This window comes from Kwoniella bestiolae, chromosome 8 (assembly GCF_000512585.2).
Source record: "Kwoniella bestiolae CBS 10118 chromosome 8, complete sequence".
In the NCBI taxonomy this organism is placed as follows: Eukaryota; Fungi; Basidiomycota; class Tremellomycetes; order Tremellales; family Cryptococcaceae; genus Kwoniella; species Kwoniella bestiolae.
In genome coordinates, this window is record NC_089248.1 from 1,557,993 (window position 1) to 1,577,456 (window position 19,464).

Genomic DNA, 19,464 nt, shown 5'->3' on the forward strand with positions numbered 1-19,464 from the left:
GTTGAGGTTGAATGATGTTTGGACCCACTTCTTATGTCGCTTTTCACATTGCTCATTCTTAAGATTGAACGTTCAAAATATACAAACTCTCTCAGAAGCAAATCCACATCCCCATATTCAATCTCACCCCAGAAAACTACGCTCCTCATTACAGTGAATGGAAACACAACACCACCCACAACACCACCACCGAAATGTCTCGTCCGCAGGGCCACCGTAAATCCCAATCCACCTCTGCCCTCTCATTCCTCGCTTCCCACTCCTCTTCCTCATCCTTTTCATCATCATCATCTTCTCATACTCCTCAGATACCTAGGATTAAAGATACACCCTCTGCCTCAGAAGCTAGGAAATACCGCTCTCGCCAATCACAATCTCACTTACCTTCCGTCAATGAATCTGAACCATCCGACTCGGCAAGTATGCCCGCTTTACCTGGCTTGACTACCACACCAAGTCCAGGTACGCCCGGAGGAGAAGGTATGAGACGGACGAAGTCGAACCAATCCCATATTTCTGGTAGAGATAGAGACAGGAGGCGAAGTAAGAGTCATTCTGCGGCTGAGGTGGAGAGGATGAAGAAGTCTGAGGTAATGGGAGTGGGTATGAGGAAGGAAAGGTCGGTTGATGAGGGTTTAGATGGGTGGTTGAGCGATGTAAGTTTGGGTCATCTTTTGTCCACATCCCTTCCCGATGATTTCACCTGACCGTCTAAATTGTAATGATGAGGTGGATGTGACTGACAAGGTATACCTGTTGTTTATTGTGTTCAGATTAAATCCCTACGTAGCTCATCTCGACTTCGGCTCTCAGCACTCAAGCGCGTTGAACGATACCTCGTAGAAATCTGTTTGAGCAAAGATGACTTGAAACTGGAAGACTTACTATCCAAACAAAGTGAGCTTCATGTTTCATGGTGGCTAGCCATATACACAATGGGACAAAAGCTCATGCTGCTTTCGTTGCTCAGTACATCAAACACTCTTATCCCTTCTCACAAGACACACCTCGACCCTGTCACAGAAGTCATCACATACCTCTCTACCAGCCAATGACGAGACCGCCGTAGGTCTTATACCTGAGCTCGAAGTTGTCGCCAGCATATTACAGGGATTATGTTGTCTGAGTAGGAGATGTAAGGAGATGGTCGGGGAAAGCTGGGTGATGGAGGTGAGTTGGATAAGCTTCTCTTTTCACGTCAACCAATGCCTTGAACCGTTCTTCTACGCCTGTTATCACCGTCGAGAACCATGGCGTGGCTAGAATGCTTGATTGATCGGAAGATACGTCCTGTATGAGATGTTGTAGCTCAAACAATCTCTATCCTCCTAGATGTTCATCGATCTTCTACTGCTGCTACGCTCGCAACTACCCATCACAGAGATCTCCAAAGCCATCGCATACACCATTTTGGAACTCTTGTTTTGCATACTAGTAGACTCACCCAAAAACGCACGAACGTATGAGAAGCTTGGTGGACTGGAAGCTGTCACTAGAGTATTGAAAGGTACCGGAGTGACCAAAGATGTCAGGTGAGTGAGAAATTCGGTCCAATCGCTTACAAAATATACCGATTCTGACAAATCTCAACAGAATGAAATGCATCGAGTTTCTGTACTTTTACCTGCTTCCCGAACAGAACGACCCCCAGCGAGCCGTATCCACCTCTTCGTCATCCTCATCCTCATCCAACGAGTCCTCACTCTTCCCACCCTCGCCCCTCTCGACTTCCCAAAACTCGATCGATCTACCCAAAATTGGTCATGCCGAGAATGCCCACTCACCACCTGGGCATCCTAAAGAACTGGCAGATCTCGACATGCCCTTCGTCCCGATGACACCTCGTAAAGCCCCTCAACCCAATCTCGGTTACCTCACACCAGCAACGAGGAAATCTTCCGTATGCACCTCGAACAGTTCTACACCAAGTCTACCTACTGTTCCTGCTTCCCCGAGGGTACCCATCTCCCAAAGTTCCACTTCAAGAGGTCTAGCAGCGATGTTGGATGAGATGGACAGTTCCTCTATGGCCACACCCAGGTCTAGTCGGTCGAACAGAATAACAGGTGAAGATGATAAGAGTGGTGTAGGTCTAGGGCTGGGTTTACCGAAAAATACTAGTGGTATCGTCCGATCCAAAATATCGGAGAGAACAGATTCAACAGCCGGACCAGGGTTCATCGATCCATTCAACTTGGCAAGTACTTCTGAGAGATCACATTCAGGATCTTCGGGATCATCTACCATCGTTCCTTCGTCTACGTCCAGGTCCATCTCAAGATCAAGCACACAGCCATCATTGACGTTAACAGATACCAATGGCCTCCCCAGATCACCCAGCATATCATCAGTGCGAAGAAGTAGCGTAAGGAGAGTCAGTAAAAGCCCATTGATCCAGTCGAATCTACCTGAAGAAGAATCCGTACCCAGAACACCGAAGATAAGACATTCGAGAACACAATCCCATCTATCTGGTCTGCCATCCACGTCGAACGTACCGCCCGTCCCACCATTACCTCAATCATCTCGTACACCATCTTCGAAGCCTCGTGCATTCCCTGCTGAGTTGACGAGGGGCATACCGCCCAGTGCGTCGTCGCCTTCTCTGGGTGGGGTAACCCCCTTAGGGGCAAGTAAGAGGATCCCGTCGGATAAGAGAAACCCTATGATGAGCGCTCGGAAGGATACCGTCGCGGAGGAAGGGATGAAACATGATAAGAAGCGGGTCAAGGATGTAAGAAGCGTGGACGAGAAGAAGGAGATGGTGAGTTCGGTTTCCCGCCTTTCATCAAATTCGCCTGATCGTGCGAAAATGGAGTTTGGGCGAGGTGAGAAATATCAGCTGACGATGCACGTAGCTCGGGATGTGGCTGGGTAATGTCGAACAGCTCGTTCAGGGAGTTGAGAAGGTCAGTTTCTGGGGATCGATAGGGAATAAAGGGAAGGCGGGACGATGAACGCCGTGACTACAAAAGGACGACGGTTGATGATGATAAGGTTCTACTGTTCAATTTTTGTTATAATCGATAATACCAATACAACACTAGGGAACGGTCATGTACTTGTACGGTTGGAATGTGTATATATAAATGTACCTTGCATCGATGCAGCTTTCTGATTCCTGGCACAACACATGCATAAGATATACACAAGTTGCCTCAAGCACCTTATCCTATAACCTACTTATTCCAGCCAAGATCTTCTATCTACAGTAATCCCCAGCGAACATCTCAGATCTCACCACCCATACGACTCGGATTTCAAATACACCTCATTCACATCCGGATACCTACCCGTGAGGATCTGTGAGAATCCCAATTTGAGCTTTGGTGACTGCGTTTGCACAATCAGTGAGGAATGCAGGTGGACCACAGGCTGATGTATACGATCAGCTCATACCCATGGTCCGAATCCAGGTGTCCGGATGAACTCACTAGCAACAGCCAAAAATCCATGTGTGGACGCTACGGTGCGTTCGATCAAATACGGCAAGTCCGGTCGACCTCGGTGGCAATCCGCTTTGGCTTTGATGCTCAGTTGAAGACCTTTCTCAGTAGAGGGAGTGTCGTCTTCACCATGACCATCGGCTGAAGATGGACCAGACTCAGGGGGTGAAGGGCGAGAGAAATCGTCGATCGATTCTTCTGTGATGTAATGTTCGATAGAGACATTGGGATGATGGGTCCGGATGGCCTGCAGCTCGTTTTCGAACCACTTCATTGATGCTTTACGTGTAAATACAAATATCAAACATTAACATCATATCTCAATCACTCAGGAATGATGTCGAGCTGTACCGTCATAGAGACCCAGAATGGAATGAAAAACTCACAAATCCTCTTAACGGCCCATACCAATACTACCTCTCTTCCCATCCCTCCTCTTCCTTCCCTGTTGCCCACCAGATCCTGCAGCACACTCAACGCCCAAGTGATACCCGTCCCTCCAGCCACAATCAAAATCTTATCAAACCCCCTTAAATCACCTCCAACATTCGCATCGCCATACGGTCCATCAATCAGTACCTTGTATTTTGTCTGACCGTTTTGGACTTGGTTGAAAAGGGTTCTGGTAAATCCCGATAAAGGTTTCAAAAGAAATATCATCTCCCTTGTAGCCATAGACCTATCAGTCTTCTCAATATCACTCGATTGCGTCTGTTGGGCCAAGGGAGGGGCATTGGCAATTGTAAAAGGATGTGAATCTAGGAATCTGCATCCCATAAATCCTGCATCCCATAAATCTGATAAAGACATGTTGTTCACCCGACCAATTTATATATATCGTCGAAATTGTAATTTTCAGGGTATCTTCATCTAGCAGCTCGACATGTGCAGAGTGTAGGGTAGGGTTGTTAAGGATTATGAGGATTAGACGGGTGGTGGCGCTTGATAGGAAGAGGACGAGGGTGGTTATCATGTATGCGCTATCACATCATCAATATCGATCGCAAAGTCAGCATTCACACAGGTTCTGAAGTGCGTATTCGAATGAGCTTGAAACGCTTGTACCCACTCGCTATCTAGTGTCTTGTATCCATGCCAGAACATCGCCCCTGCAAAGAACACCGCCATTGTGATATGGATCCAATAGAATAACTCGTAGAATGATTTTCTATAGTACGAACACAACAATCATCGGTACCATCCTCTATGCACTGTCTTGCTCTACAATAATCGCTGCAACGCATTCCGTCGTGACATCGCACTCACCTGAAAGGAGGCAACGCCCCAGCAAACAGTACCAAAAGCGGCGCCAAAGCCACAAAACCCGATACGTATACCTGATTAACCGCCAATGTCCCCTTCATACCTCTCTCTCGAATCGCTCGGATACAAGCTGCAACGGTATGTACCAATGACATGTAGGTGAAGTTGAAGGCCGAGCCTTGATGGAGGACTTGGAGCTTTTCGTGTGAGATGCCGGTTAGGATGGAGATGAGGTTGCGTTTTGAGCCTAGCACGCTGGATGCGACCATCAATTGGAAATAGATTATCAGCATACACGTTAATTTGTACGGAGCAGGCGGTGGACGATGAGCCTCCGATGAGAGGAGGACAGGAGGGAGATAGATATGTTGGGACGAGGAAGTAGAAAAGGGTTAACCAACTCACTATACAAACGGCAGCGTGGCCATGGCTATCCACTCGCTCCTAAGATACAGTGGTGCGCTCCCATAAAACGGCGGATAATAATAATACTCATTGATAAATGTGAACCCAGTCGCAAAGATCAACCCAGCACCCAATAAGATATTCGGTCCCAAAGGTCCGAAAGTCCATATGTACGATACCCATCCCCTGTGGGGGAGCTGAGGGTAAGTGAGTAAGCGTGATATCGCGCTGAGCTTGATATATGCCTTGGAGCGTATACCGTATCTATACCTGATACGTAATTTCCAAAGACCATACAAGATTGCATAGAGGGCTAGGATCCCACAGAGGAAAGCGAGGGTGTAGTAGCCATACACCACCTGGTCGGCCCAGGGGATACGAGCTGCTTGGTAGGCTGTTCGTTCGGCTGAGGTGGGGACGTATCGTCCTTGGGAGTCGATTTGACCTGGAGTGACACCTGCGTCCATTGGGCTTCGGTGGTGTAGCATAATTCAACTTCAAGAGACCGTATGTACCTCTGTGGAGCAAGTGAATGATCGGTAGTAGTAGTAGTAGTAGTAGTAGTAGTAGGAGGGGGCGAGGTATGTCGTTTATGTTCAATCACATTGGTCAATTCCCTTCTGCCTCTTTCTCTTGTATATACATTCCTTCCTTCGCTACTACTCCTGAAGCATCAATCAATCCCAATCCCACGATTCCCTTAATCCTCGGAATGTTTCAGACACACCCAAAGTTATCCATAAAATCGTCTCAACACACGAGCTATAAATGTGATTTGCTGATACACTCGTTCACCTTTGAGCCACTAAAAACAAAGTTGCTCAGTTACCACACATCAACCAAGAATAAAATGGCTCGGTATCCTTCGATCGCATGCGGCAAATCTACAGCCAATCACATACTGTACAAGTGCCAAGTGTAGCTCAAGCTCAAAAGAGGGTCAAGATTGCAAAGTTGATGCATACTGTATACATATCAATTCAATACTATAGTATCCTGGGGCCATGCATATATATAATCCAGAGGGACGAGAGGGAAGGATGCATCTTTCTTCATTGAACATCGCGTAATCAGTACTTATCGTGGTGATACAAGTTACCCAAATACAAATCACCCCTTCTCTTACCCAACCAACACATACAGATACAACCACCACCCAACATGGATATGGGCGACGGCGATATGGACATGTCCTCGCATGCATGTAAGAGTGAGTCCAACTACCTTACCACTGGCCCACTGAGGCAGAATGTATCTGACACTACTACCTATATTGCTCAGTCTCCATGCTATGGAACTGGAATACCATCGACGCATGTTTCCTCTCTTCCACCTGGCACGTACGATCCAAAGGCGGTTTCGCAGGAAGTGTCATCGGTGTCTTCTTACTTTGCATGGCAATTGAGTTTGTCAGAAGGGTGGGGAGGGAGTACGATAGGAGGTTGATCATGGCTGCCAAGGTGGGTCGAGTACAACGCTATCATCATCAACGCATTCTACCTTCCTGATTACAGGAATCACGCTAACAAAACTCTCATACCTGTTCTGATGTGTAGGCAGGATTAGTCCCCAGCGCATTACCAGAATTATCGAACAACAAAGATACCACCGCCCCTATGCCATACCAGTAAGTCTTGCCCTCTCTGCGCGCTCTGCCCTCAGCCTTCAACCCTTCTCACCGTAGGACGATGATATCTGACTTGTATGAATAGCTTCCGCCCCTCTTGGATTCAACAAGTCATCCGAGGGATATGCTACGGCAGTCAATTCACAGCTGCCTTCCTGGTGATGCTCTTTGGGATGTACTTCAACGGATTCATCCTCTTCGCTATTTTCCTGGGTCAAACGGCTGGGTATATCCTATTTGGTAGGGATACTTGTACGGTGTCGATTGATCATGTGGCTTCTGGAAGTTGCTGCTAGAGTTAGATGATAGTCGAATGGTCTTCTGGTATATCAGCTTAGTCTCGCTCAATCACCTCTCATCCTTATCCTTTTTGGTTATTTGTTTTGTATATAGTTCACTAAGTCATACTGAGATGATATAGCGATTATTTCCTTCGTGGGCGATATGAATGGATTGACAATGCCTTAGTCTGCATTCGGGTCATCCGTAAGTATCTGATTAGTCGGGTGTTAGTGGGATCTGAATCATGCTATGGCTGTTACACACGTACTTCGCATATATGTGATTTCACTTCACTTGGATACATACAGTTTCAACCATTCTCTCCTATCTCCTACCCACCCTTTTCTCTACCCATCTCCTTCCCAGAGACCTGTTCGTTATCTTTAAACCCTCCCATCCAAAAGAATAGCCAACAAACTCAACCCCCACGCCGCCCCATAACTAATAAACCTGATCACATGCTTCTCCTCCCAGCTCTTGATCAACTTCTTCGCCTCATCATCGCTCTTGGGAGTGATGATCTTATTGGCGGTTCCCTCATCTTGCTGGGCGAGGTCGAGCAATCTGGAGTTGATAGTTGGAAGACCGAGGAAGAAGGTCATGGGTAGGATCCAGAGGGAGGCCATACCTGCTACGAAGGTTATTTTGGAGATGATGGGGGATTTGTGTAGGTACGAGGTGGTCATGTTCAGTGCGGTTGATGTGAGGGAGGAGGAGATGATCCATGTCTGCGAGGTAAAGGTAGTTTAGCCGGACCGAGGTCATGACCGAGCGAGATTCGGTATAAGTGGATTGTGCATAACGAGATAGGATGATGTGATGGTGTGATATTATGGAAAGCGGGATCAGGTGTATGTTCATTGAGACATAGCATTGGGGATACGAGACAAAGAGAAACACCAAAAATTCATGCGTTCAGCGTTCACTCACAGCAGCAGGTTTGAAGTACCCTCTCCACACTTTCGCTCGTTCCTTATCACTCAGAGTGACAGGTCCCAACCTTCCATTCAAGTATGCGATGGTACCTCGCTGGGTCTCACCGATGTTGGCGAAGAAGACATAGGCGGTGGTCAGCCCACCCAGAGCGAGGGTGATAGAGGGAGCGGGGAGGGAGGTGATAGCGTCTGTGAGGGATGACATTGTTGTGTTGAAAATTTGGATGATGAGATTTGTTTTGATGATGATGAGATTTGTATTGATGATGATCTGTAGTTGATGAAAGAGATAGGAATGAGGAAAGAGTGATTCAACTTATGCCTATATATAGACGTGAGAAAGTGGGAAGTCGAGGGGAGGGGGATCATGTTATGTTCGGTTACGGCATTGGATGACATCCTCTGACCGGCAACAACCATGAGAATACGAATTGGGTAGGTGGGTGTCGTAGGTACAACAGGCTTGACGTCCTCTCTTCTCCGAATGACCTCACTCGCTCCTGCTTTGATACTCACTGTGCCGAGCAGTGACACCGAGCAGAGCGGTGTTACAAGGTATGCATGGTGCTGTTTCGAGATGAGTACAGTAGTAGTAAACCGATAAACCAACAAAACCAACACCGAGGTCAAAGTCACCTTTCACCTTTACAACCGAGCAAATACATGAATTAGTCTCCCACGGTCGAAACCCACCAAACAATCTCGGAGAATCTCGCTACTGTACTCGGAAACAGTCATGAATGAAATGCCAAAGTAAGAACTACAACAAGCTTAACCCAACCCATCTTGACGCCTAAATGCCTAAAAATAATTACGGTAAACCTCTCAACCGATAGTTCCTATCTCCTCAGGGTTCACAACATGCATCTCATGGCATCCAATGTTGCAATGCAGGGCGAGATGACCAGAGGCAATGGGATGGGTGTGAGAAACTCGAACAGGGTTCATAGGCGAGATCTACCATATCCGATTTTCTCGTACAAGGGTAAACAACGAAAACAACACTATGGTGTCAAAGTGTAAACATTGCAATAACCGGTAATGCATTGCTGTCGAATGAAAATTCTTGATAGGCTAAGAGAATGCTTGGATTTTGGTACTCACCGGTGGGTGGATCCAGGACGAAGGACTATGTATGCCATATATGAATGGGTTCAAGAATCGCTTTTGTCTAACATTCGATGTATCCAAGTTAACAAAACAGTACTCGAGCAAGAAATTTTACAGCTAATCAAACAGCAATATGTCGACAGAACCAGGTGGATCACCAACGTCGACTCAATCCTTACCAACCCAGCTTACAGCGATGAGCCGTGAAGATATCACGCAGAGGAAAGGAGAGGAACAACGATGGACACTTGAGAATCAGCTAAAGGTCAGTAATTGTGTTCTTCTTTCAAGCTGCATTCAACACTGGTACAAGTTCTGATTCTCTCCGTCACAAATAGGAAGACCAAGCCTTGCTTGAATCTCGAGGTCTACCACCCTACAAATCCCTCTCACTAGCATTCGATCATCTCTCAGTGAGGGGCACAGGCGGGATAGATAACGTAGAATACGGCAAATCGCTCGGAACGTACTTACTTCCATGGCAGACCCTCAAATACCGTCGAAAGGCCGAACTTCTCTCTTCAGCCAAGAAACATGATAACCCTTCTACCAGCGATAACTCCCGTCGGCATATCGACAAGGAATCTCTTGGAGCACACACACCGGCCAATGACGATGTTGAAAGAAAGGTATGGACCAGAGGTGATCCCCTTCCATCCAAGGGAGAAGAAGGGTTGAGAAAAGGTGAACATTACCTGATCAAAGATTTTTCGGGACTGGTGAAGTCGGGTGAAATGATGTTGGTGATTGGACGACCAGGGAGCGGCTGTACGACGTTCCTCAAGGCTCTAAGTGGGAATAAGGAGGGATACGCAGGACTGGATGGAGCGATATACTATGGATCGATGAGCTCCAAGGACCATCCAAAGGAGTTGGAACCGTATAAGAGCGATATCATCTTCAACTCGGAGGAAGATCTACACGATCCGAATCTGTTGGTAGGGAGGACATTGGATTTTGCACTTAGGATGAATACCCCGTCAAGCGGTGCGAGGTTACCTAAAGAGATTGGTGGTGGACCCATGTCGAGGGGAGAGTATCAGGATAAATCCAAGGGAGAGCTGTTGAAGATGTTTGGGCTGGAACATACACATGATACGAAGGTGGGAGATCAGTATATCAGGGGTGTTTCTGGTGAGTCGATTCTCTCCCGATGCTTGCATTTCTCATCAGTATGCTGTCAACCCTGCGTCAATCTTGTCCACCCTCGCTACTTGCAGGTACTCCCAATTCCACACTCTCTAACATATCGCGTGTTTCGGAATTCATCCTATATACCCTGACAGCACATATGCTGACACTGAATCATACAGGCGGAGAGAAAAAACGAGTCTCCATAGCCGAAGTCCTAACCTCCAAAGCTTCCATCCAAATGTGGGACAATGCCACCCGTGGTCTCGATGCCGATACAGCCCTACGATTCATCAAGAACCTCCGGACTTTCACGGACGTAGAGAGACACACAATGGTAGTAAGCCTGTACCAAGCTGGTAATGGGATATACAACCTGTTCGATAAAGTTACAGTCATAGCCGAGGGACGAATAATCTATTATGGTCCAAGGAAAGATGCCAGGAAGTACTTTGAAGATTTGGGTTTCGTTCATCCTGATGGGGGGAATACAGCGGATTTCTTAACGGCTGTTACTGCTGTAAGCTTGACCTTTTCCAATGCCATATCACCTTCTCACTTTCCTCAGAGACTAAACACCGAAATCCTGATTCTCCTACTGATACAACTCGCTGCTTAGACGAACGAAAGGAAGATCAAACCTGGTCACACAGGATACATACCCACCACCGCATCAGAGTTCGCAGCGATCTACGCCAAATCGCCAACAGCCCAGATGATGAGGGAAGAGTTAGATGAGTATCTCACAAGCAACGAGAAAGATGTGGAAACTGAAAATACAAGAAATATAATTCAAAGTCAGAAAGATAAATGGGCTAGAAAAGTGAGACCTGAAAAATTGAATTATATCGCGCAGATCAAAGCTGCGTTGATCAGGGATTATCAGCAGAGATGGGGTGATCAATGGTGAGTTTGGTTCTGAGTCTATCAGCGATCATGACAGGCCTTCCTTTCTTCCTGCCACCGTTGTGATGGGCTGATGCATGTAGAATGAAAATTATAGGACATTCTGGGTCAGACCCGCTACAATGGTGGCGCAGGCTTTGATAGGTGGCTCGATGTTCTATCAGATGGCCGAGGACACGTCAGGGCTGGTGAGTGACCCTATTTCCTGATGATTGAAGCAATCAAAATCACTTACCATACTGTATCGTCTACAGTTCTTACGGGGCGGTGTCCTGTTCTTAACGTTATTCTGTGAGCAACTTATCCTGACACCCACTCGAACTCTTCGCTAAGTTGGTCGCCCAACCCATCAGTCCCCTCCCTCATGTCACTAGGAGAGACAACAGCAGTATTCACCGGTCGATCCGTGCTGGCAAAACACAAGGGTTTCTCGATGTACCGACCATCCGCAGTCCTCTTCGCCAAGACAATTGGCGATCTCCCCATCTTTGCCGTCCAGATATTCCTATTCTCAATTATCATCTACTTCATGACTGGCCTTCAAGTGGATGCGGGACTATTTTTCTCATTCCTGTTATTCACGTATATGACCACGCTCTGCACCACAGCGTTATTCAGGTTCATCGGCTACTCGTTCAACACCTTCAATAATGCTTCGAAGGCTTCTGGTTTTGCTATTCTCCTACTTTCTCTGGTGAGTAACATTTCATCTCATCATCAGGTCAAAGAAAGTATACCAATTCACTTCTGTTAATTCTGCCTTTCGATATCCGACAGTACGCGGGCTACGCAATCTACACACCGGCAATGCACCCATGGTTCGGCTGGATACGATGGATCAACGTCTTCTACTACGCCTTCGAAGCAATGATGATCAATGAGCTCGACGGACTCTCGCTCGCATGTATCTCACCTCAACTGGCCCCTACAGGAGGATCGTACGACCAGATGACTCAAGGATGCGCCGTGGCCGGTTCGATGCCCGGCTCGACCATCGTCTCGGGGAAGGAATGGGCAGCAGTCGCACTGGGATTCTACAAGAATCACGTTTGGAGGAATTTCGGAATTATCACTGCTATGTGGATCTTCTTCCTGGCGTTATGCGCGATCATGATTGAACTTCTTCCTGCGGCTGGGTCGACGAAATCGATGTTACTTTACAAGAGAGGTGGCGGAGGACGGTTTATAAGAGAAGCTAGGAAAAACGGTTCATCGCCTAAAGATGAGGAAGACGGTACGGGCCACACCCAGCTGTACGAGAAAACAGCTCGATCGTCTGAAGGAGAGGTGGCGAACGGCGCGGTTCATGCTTCAAATTCGTAAGTCACCATCACCGTTCTGAACTGATAATTGAGCAAACTGACAAGTATCCAAACGTAGAGTACTCACGTGGAAGAACTTAAACTACACAGTGAACGCCAACGGCAAACCCAAGAAACTTCTAGACAACATCTCAGGATACTGTAGAGCGGGCACTTTGACCGCATTGATGGGATCTTCAGGAGCAGGTAAAACTACCCTAATGGACGTACTGGCCTTGAGGAAGACAGAGGGTGACATCACAGGTCAGGTGTTGATGAACGGTCGACCGCTTTCTGTGTCTTTCCAGAGGACTACTGGGTACTGTGAACAGGTTGATGTGCATCTGCCGCAGGCTACCGTCAGAGAAGCTTTGGAATTCTCAGCGCTGCTTAGACAACCTAGAACCCTTACAAATAAGGTGAGACATCTTATCGTTCAAGAAGAACTAGCCATGTTTTCATTGCTGATTGCTGATTCACGTGTTGCTGTTCATCAGGAAAAATTGGCATATGTCGAGGTCATCATTGAGCTACTGGAACTGAGGGATATCGAAGATGCTCTGATTGGTACACCAGGAAACGGGCTGGACGTGGAACAGAGGAAAAGACTTACAATCGGTGTCGAACTAGTCAGCAAGCCGTGAGTCTTTCGATCCTCGATGTTCAAAGTGTCGTCATCGACTGTCTCTGCAAAGCTGACTTAGCTTTCTTCCAGCACGCTGCTCTTCCTTGACGAACCGACATCAGGCTTAGATGGTCAAAGCTCCTACCTCATTGTCTCATTCTTGAAAAAACTAGCTGCGGCAGGTCAAGCTGTACTATGTACGATCCATCAGCCTTCAGCCGCATTGTTCGCTCAATTCGATCAACTTCTACTCCTGAAAGGTGGTGGTAAGACGGTGTACTGTAAGTGCCTCCCTTAGATCCCACCGTCAGAAAGCGCTGACAGAAAGTATCGCATAGTCGGAGCGATCAACCAAATGAACGGGTATTTTGAGCGTAACGGTGTCTCCATGCCCAGGGAGGTGAACCCTGCAGAAAGAATGATCGACATCGTCTCTGGAGACCTGTCCCAAGGTAGGGACTGGGCACAGATATGGTTGGATTCTCCAGAATCGCAAGATCGCTTGAGGGAGCTGGAAGAGCTGAAAGCGGTATCTTCAAAGGTGGATATCGCAATCGAAGGGGAACATTATGAGTACGCTTCGCCAGCTTGGCTGCAGTTGAAATTGGTCTCGAAAAGGGCTTCGATCCAGCTCTGGAGGGATACCGAGTATGTCTTCAATAAGGTGCATATCCTCGATCTGACCGTTTCATACATGTGAAGCAGCTGATTGATGGACCGGTATTGTTGTGTTGTAGATCGCTTTACATGTCGCTGCTGCTCTTTTGAATGGATTCTCGTGAGTGGCGGTTAATTGAGTTACCAATGGTAAGAGCTGAACTGATATTTACTTCAACGTTAGGTTCTGGAAGATCGGTAACACGTGAGCAGACTCTTGATGCTGATTCGTAGCGATATCTGACGATCTTCCCCTTCAGTTATGCGGACCTACAAAACCGAGTATTCTCCACTTTCATGTATGTCTTCGTGGCTCGTGAGTATCGCAATTTCTGCTTGCTCGATATCGGTTCACTGTCTCCCGACCTCTTGCCGCTCGAAATGCTGACACATCGAACACTCCCATCCAGCCGGTGTCATCCACCAAACCCAGCCTAAGTTCATCCACAACCGAGATATCTTCGAAGCGCGAGAGAAGAAAGCCAAGCTGTACGCCTGGTGGGCATTCTGTTTCGGTGAGATCGTAGCGGAAATCCCGTATCTGCTAGTCTGCGCCTTGCTCTATTTCGCACCTTGGTATCCCACCGCCGGACTATCGTTCAAACCTGGTGTAGCTGGCGCGGTGTATCTCCAGATGACGTTTTACGAGTTCTTGTATACCGGTATTGGTGAGTGATCCACCTGTTGTCGAAACTACTTCGCGAGACGACTCGGTCCAGGAGCTCACCTGGTCTGTCTTACAGGTCAATTCATCGCTGCCTACTCGCCTCACGAGGTTTTCGCGTCCCTCGTGAATCCCCTACTTATCGGAAGTGAGTTCCGGATCTTTGTCCTCTGACAATCTCCGATTACTGATGACATTTGATAGTCCTAATCATGTTCTGTGGTGTCTTGGTCCCATACTCCCAGATCACCGCTTTCTGGCGATATTGGCGTAGGTCTCCTTCTGCCTGATTTCCTGTTCGACATTCTGACTGACGTCACCCGCAGTATACTACCTCAATCCCTTCAACTACCTAATGGGCGGATTAGTCTCCAGAATCCTATGGGACGTAGAAGTGCAATGTGCAGAGGATGAGTTCGGTGTGTTCGACCCACCACCAGGAAGCGGTATGACTTGCGGTGAATATATGACTCCCTTCCTGGCGAAAGCTCCGGGGTATCTGAACAATCCGGAGGCCACGAGTGGATGCCAGTACTGTACAGTCGCCAAGGGTAGTTCGTACCTTGATGCGCTGGGATTGGGGCAGAAGTCTGATGGATGGAGGAATATCGCAATCACCTTGTGAGTTGGTGTTTCCCCTGATATACGAGATCTAAAGGTAGTACGCGAGTGGGTGCTGATGATCTCGTCTGGTCCGTAGTTTGTTCTGTCTGAGCTCATATGCTTTGGTGTTCCTCTTGCTGTGAGTGTGCCTTGAGGACTGCTGGGTGTTTTAAAGCTGATGTATCGAGGCATGTAGGAAATTGCGAAGCAAACAGTCGAAGAAGGCGAAATGATTCTGGTTTCTTCTTTTCTTAGGACACAAGGTTGACCATCGCTGCCAGACATATCCGTTTGACCGTTATGAAAATTATCAGCAGACTAGATTGATGACAATGTATGATGCTTCAAAGAAGTCCTTTCTCTCCATGACTCGGTCATGTTCTCGGTGCATAGTCGGTTGAAAGAAAGTGGCGAGAGGTCATTCAAACAAAAGAGGTGAAACTACTACAGCACCAAACCCCAAGAATGACGTATTTCAAAGAACATCGGTTAGTAGATAAGGAAAGTCTGTTTGGACCACCCTGAAATCAATTTTCAAATGACGTTTCCTTTGATTCCAGCAATCCCGTCTCGATGCTGACACTGTAAAAGTACATACGTAAAATACTCGTGATTAGGGATTGATCATGCATGCTGCGAGACAAAAGACGGCTGACCCTTTAAATTTTACCTTATTTGTTTTCGCTGGAATCATTAGATGACGTTCAATTTTGTTGGAATCCCTTTTACGTCCGTGCGCTGTTGTATACTACTGTACTGTATTTCTCGTTGCCGCCGGCATGATAATTAATTTTCACCTAATATCTTTCTCAGTTGATTTTCATTTTGTTCTTCTTTTTCTACTTCCTCTCGAACACTTCGCCGCTTCTGCTTCTTTTCATAGACTGGATTACCTTGAGATACCTACCAAGTTTTAGGAGAGGATTGCATGATGTTCCGAAAGACTAGGAATTACCTGAGATCGATAGAATTGACTTATATGGAGAAGACGGAAGAGCAAAAAGGATTGTTTGGCGATATCAACAAGGATCTCATCGCGACGGCGGTAAGTCTTGGTTGGCTACTTCGATCGTTCAGAATCATACGGCGATGTGATGCTTATCTTTGCCATCGCGTGATAGGGAGAGTTCATAGGAACTATCATGTTCTTCATATTCAGTCTAGGTGTGAGTCGTCATACAGTCCTCGATCCTACCCGGCTCTAGGGATGGAACAATTGGGAGCCGGTGTGCTGATGCGATGCCGAACAACTTCTAGTCAATCCAAACTGTCAAAGCGTTCCAGAAAATGGCGGATAACAATGGAGAACACGAATCGACAACTTCATCTCCAAGCGCAGATGCAGCACTGGCATTGATCGTAAGCTGTTATTTCTTGTTCAACTTACTGCTCCACAGTGAACTCAGAATCAACATGATATTCATAGAGCTACTTCTACTCGGCAGCGGCGTTCGCTGTATCGTTGTTTGCGACATCGACGATATTCTACAGATTCACAGGATCCATTTTCAATCCATCAGTATCGCTGGCTTTGTATCTGATCGGGGCGATCAGACCTGTGAGATTCATACGTGAGTCAAATGTCCTGTATTTACTCCACTCGTTCCTACCGATATATTCATCGATTGAAGCTGACCACGATCCTCCCCGATCTTAGTCGTATCTGCCGCACAGATGGCGGGATCCCTCGTAGCGTGCGCGATTCTCACAGGGCTTAGTCCAATAGACTTGGATGTGAATGTGCAGTTACAGAATGGGACTAGTAGGACAAAAGGGGTATTTATAGAAGCTTTCTCTACTGCGGGACTGATTTTGAGCGTATTGATGTTGGCTGCCGGTGAGTCCACTATCCAAAGAACCCTTACCCGTGGACACAGACAGTGCTGACTCATCGATGGTGTGTGGCCCACAGAGAAACACCTGTTTACCCCCTTCGCACCCATGGGATTCGCTTTCACCCTCTTCGTCATCGTGCTGTACTCTGCTCCTTTCACAGGTGGCGCAGTCAAGTGAGTCAATAGGTATGTGTATCCTCGGAGCGTAGTCTAATTTTGCTACGTACCACAGCACCGCCCGAGCGTTTGGTCCTTCGTGCTTCCAAGGATTCTCAGATTACCATTGGATCTACTGTGAGTGGTCTGATGGTTAGTTCACCTTTGCACAAATTGCTGACACGAGATCGTTTCGCCAGGGCTTGGACCAACACTCGGATCATTGCTTGCTACAGGAGCATACGTGTTTCTGAAAGCCGTTCATTATTGGTAAGCGAATTCCACTACACCGCGCCAAGCAAAAATGAGAATGCTGATTGAGACCGTTCCAGGAAAATCACTCCAGGACAAGATAGTACAGGTGAAACAGTCGAGAATGACACGATTCAAGTCTCGAATCGCAAGCTGGGTGAAGGGGATTCAAGAAGAGAGTCTACTTGCTCGAACATTCCTGCACGTGGTATCCAGAATATGGTCTGACTTGATCGACTCAGAACGACATAACAGGACTAGCAGGCTCATTAGGCTAAAAAGAAATCATCGGTGTTATTAACGATATGTGTCTTATAAGAATCGTAAGAAACCAAGTATGAAACCACCTCGGCTTTGTCATATTGTATTCCTGGTACACGAATCGGATACTTTACGAACGACAGTAGATGATGTGTATATTAAACGAGCTTCAAATAGAAACTAGAATAGAGAGTATAGAAATCAGAATATAGAACATAGAATAAAGAACATACATGACGAATTACGACCTCTATCACATAGATATACGAGGCAGATGGCATGCACGCCAACATGACATCCTCATCCATATCTTCCATTTCAGAATACGGAGTATGAGTGATCAGGTGATCCTGCTGAGGTGAACCACTCAGTCAACAATCCAAATCGAATGGAAAGATAACACAAGAATACTCACGGGCATGGTAAATGGACCTGATGCATCACTGCTCTGCCTTTACCTTTCTGCCTTGACCTCTACTCTCCACCAGCTCCGCCATCTTATCACCTTCCTCTGTTCCCAAAGCTTTATACCCATTGACTACACCTTGCCAATCACCATCCGAGCTCTCCTGGCTAAGTTTGAATCTGCCTTCTATTCTATCTATCTTAATTTCCAACCCTATTATTGCTTTCTTGAGAAGATCAACGTATCTTGTGGGGGCATCCGACACCTTCCATGGTTTCTCCTCATCAACTTTCCCTTTCTTCTCTATATGTTGCAGCTCATTCATTTCGGACAGAGCTTCCACCTGGCTCTGAAGGAAATGAGAGGTTTTCTCATTGTTTTTATAGTAAATCCTAGCTTTACCGTACACTTGTACAGCGGCGTAATCCCAAGTTGGAACTACTTTCCCATCTCTGGGTTTTGTCTCCACGTAGAATTTGGGTGTAACGTATGAGTGGGCGCGCGAGTTGAACAGGATCAGGACTTCTTCGCATAATTCCTCTTTGTCAGATTGGGTGAGAGACTCCACAATGGATTTCGATTGAGGGTTGGCTCGTGCGATGTGACCCCGAAGCGTGCCTTTATCCGCTCCATTGGAAGGCTCATCGAGTACGAAGGGTATATGAGTGGTCTGGATTGTCGCGTTGGAAGGATGGGGGATCGATGTGGTGAATAGTCCCAGAGGGTTTTGACGGATGAACTGGTGGAGGGTGGGGACATCAAGCTCGGCGTGGACGGGTCGGATATACATCCTGGATAGATGACTATAGGTGTATGCTTGAAGAGTCAGAGGAGTTAAAAGACAGCAGGAAATGATGTCCAATTGACATTCAGTCCGACAGTCTTTGAATATGACTCGAGGACGATGTGGATTGCGAAATACCTGTTGTTTGATTCGATGCATCTGATCGAGTCACCATTGATAAGACTTAGCCTGAGTTTTCAAAGTGCATTGTAACCGTAAGCGCGCGCACATATTAAACTGTATACAACACTCGCCAGTGTAGGCGCGTGCACCGGGGGCGGAGTAACACTTCCACAAGAAGCGGATATAAACTCCAGTGAAGTCGATTGGCGTCAATGAGTACAACAATGCGTGATTCATGTACTCGACACCAACTGGATTCTGAGATACAAGTCAAGAGGCAATTGGCTTTCTAATTTCAACTTGTACTGCAAGAGCGGGCCGAGTGCTTGTCACTTTCCATCTTTGTAATCCGGTTGTGCGGCGTGTTCTTGCCGGAAGTACCAAGCAGGCTTCCTGTTGCTGTATTATATTCGCCAGCACTCGCAAAGAAATCTGTCGTCAGCCTGGACCTGTCTTAGCATGATATTGCCATCCTCGCCGTGTATGGGACCGATCCACAAGCAGAAGGAATGCGGATATGGGTGATGAAGGTGCAGTAAGCGGGAAGGAGGGGAACCACGTGAGTCGCTCGCCAAGCAGATTGATGGTTCCTTGGTTCCTGAAAACACACGCTATCCCGCGTACCAATGCACTATCAATAAAGTGCCGATTCCGAAATATGCGTGTTCGGCAATGCGCACTCTTATAGATAA

The 19,464-nt window shown here is 47.1% G+C and overlaps 7 protein-coding genes across 7 annotated transcripts; 4 read left to right on the forward strand and 3 right to left on the reverse strand.

The window, feature by feature from the left end:
• Window positions 1–194: 194 nt before the first annotated feature.
• Window positions 195–2,957, forward strand: I302_109172 (uncharacterized protein; the record flags this gene model as incomplete). Its single annotated transcript, XM_019194901.1, has 6 exons — window positions 195–656; window positions 774–897; window positions 971–1,170; window positions 1,333–1,532; window positions 1,594–2,764; window positions 2,859–2,957. 6 exons carry the CDS (start codon window positions 195–197, stop codon window positions 2,955–2,957), a joined length of 2,256 nt encoding a protein of 751 aa, XP_019043737.1.
• A 280-nt stretch (window positions 2,958–3,237) lies between these two features.
• On the reverse strand, window positions 3,238–5,602 carry I302_109173 (uncharacterized protein; the record flags this gene model as incomplete). Its single annotated transcript, XM_019194902.2, has 8 exons — window positions 3,238–3,270; window positions 3,335–3,375; window positions 3,435–3,725; window positions 3,833–4,204; window positions 4,266–4,426; window positions 4,516–4,614; window positions 4,713–4,964; window positions 5,115–5,602. The coding sequence occupies 8 exons, from the start codon at window positions 5,600–5,602 to the stop codon at window positions 3,238–3,240; spliced, it is 1,737 nt and encodes a 578-aa protein (XP_019043738.2).
• Window positions 5,603–6,275: 673 nt separating this feature from the next.
• On the forward strand, window positions 6,276–7,037 carry I302_109174 (uncharacterized protein; the record flags this gene model as incomplete). The annotated part of the gene is made up of 4 exons (XM_019194903.1): window positions 6,276–6,324; window positions 6,396–6,574; window positions 6,671–6,741; window positions 6,827–7,037. 4 exons carry the CDS (start codon window positions 6,276–6,278, stop codon window positions 7,035–7,037), a joined length of 510 nt encoding a protein of 169 aa, XP_019043739.1.
• Window positions 7,038–7,406: 369 nt separating this feature from the next.
• On the reverse strand, window positions 7,407–8,163 carry I302_109175 (uncharacterized protein; the record flags this gene model as incomplete). The annotated part of the gene is made up of 2 exons (XM_019194904.1): window positions 7,407–7,751; window positions 7,954–8,163. 2 exons carry the CDS (start codon window positions 8,161–8,163, stop codon window positions 7,407–7,409), a joined length of 555 nt encoding a protein of 184 aa, XP_019043740.1.
• A 1,038-nt stretch (window positions 8,164–9,201) lies between these two features.
• I302_109176 (uncharacterized protein) lies at window positions 9,202–15,188 on the forward strand (the record flags this gene model as incomplete). The annotated part of the gene is made up of 21 exons (XM_019194905.2): window positions 9,202–9,333; window positions 9,407–10,202; window positions 10,382–10,719; window positions 10,819–11,105; window positions 11,203–11,293; window positions 11,360–11,396; window positions 11,459–11,799; window positions 11,883–12,424; window positions 12,486–12,825; window positions 12,904–13,046; window positions 13,122–13,312; window positions 13,370–13,695; window positions 13,769–13,809; window positions 13,873–13,893; window positions 13,949–14,004; window positions 14,099–14,356; window positions 14,432–14,500; window positions 14,557–14,622; window positions 14,679–14,973; window positions 15,053–15,094; window positions 15,152–15,188. The coding sequence occupies 21 exons, from the start codon at window positions 9,202–9,204 to the stop codon at window positions 15,186–15,188; spliced, it is 4,449 nt and encodes a 1,482-aa protein (XP_019043741.2).
• A 698-nt stretch (window positions 15,189–15,886) lies between these two features.
• Window positions 15,887–17,426, forward strand: I302_109177 (uncharacterized protein; the record flags this gene model as incomplete). The annotated part of the gene is made up of 9 exons (XM_019194906.2): window positions 15,887–16,000; window positions 16,077–16,121; window positions 16,213–16,314; window positions 16,382–16,526; window positions 16,613–16,792; window positions 16,868–16,964; window positions 17,023–17,084; window positions 17,147–17,216; window positions 17,279–17,426. 9 exons carry the CDS (start codon window positions 15,887–15,889, stop codon window positions 17,424–17,426), a joined length of 963 nt encoding a protein of 320 aa, XP_019043742.2.
• Window positions 17,427–17,899: 473 nt separating this feature from the next.
• On the reverse strand, window positions 17,900–18,655 carry I302_109178 (uncharacterized protein; the record flags this gene model as incomplete). Its single annotated transcript, XM_019194907.1, has 1 exon — window positions 17,900–18,655. The coding sequence occupies one exon, from the start codon at window positions 18,653–18,655 to the stop codon at window positions 17,900–17,902; it is 756 nt and encodes a 251-aa protein (XP_019043743.1).
• Window positions 18,656–19,464: the final 809 nt, after the last annotated feature.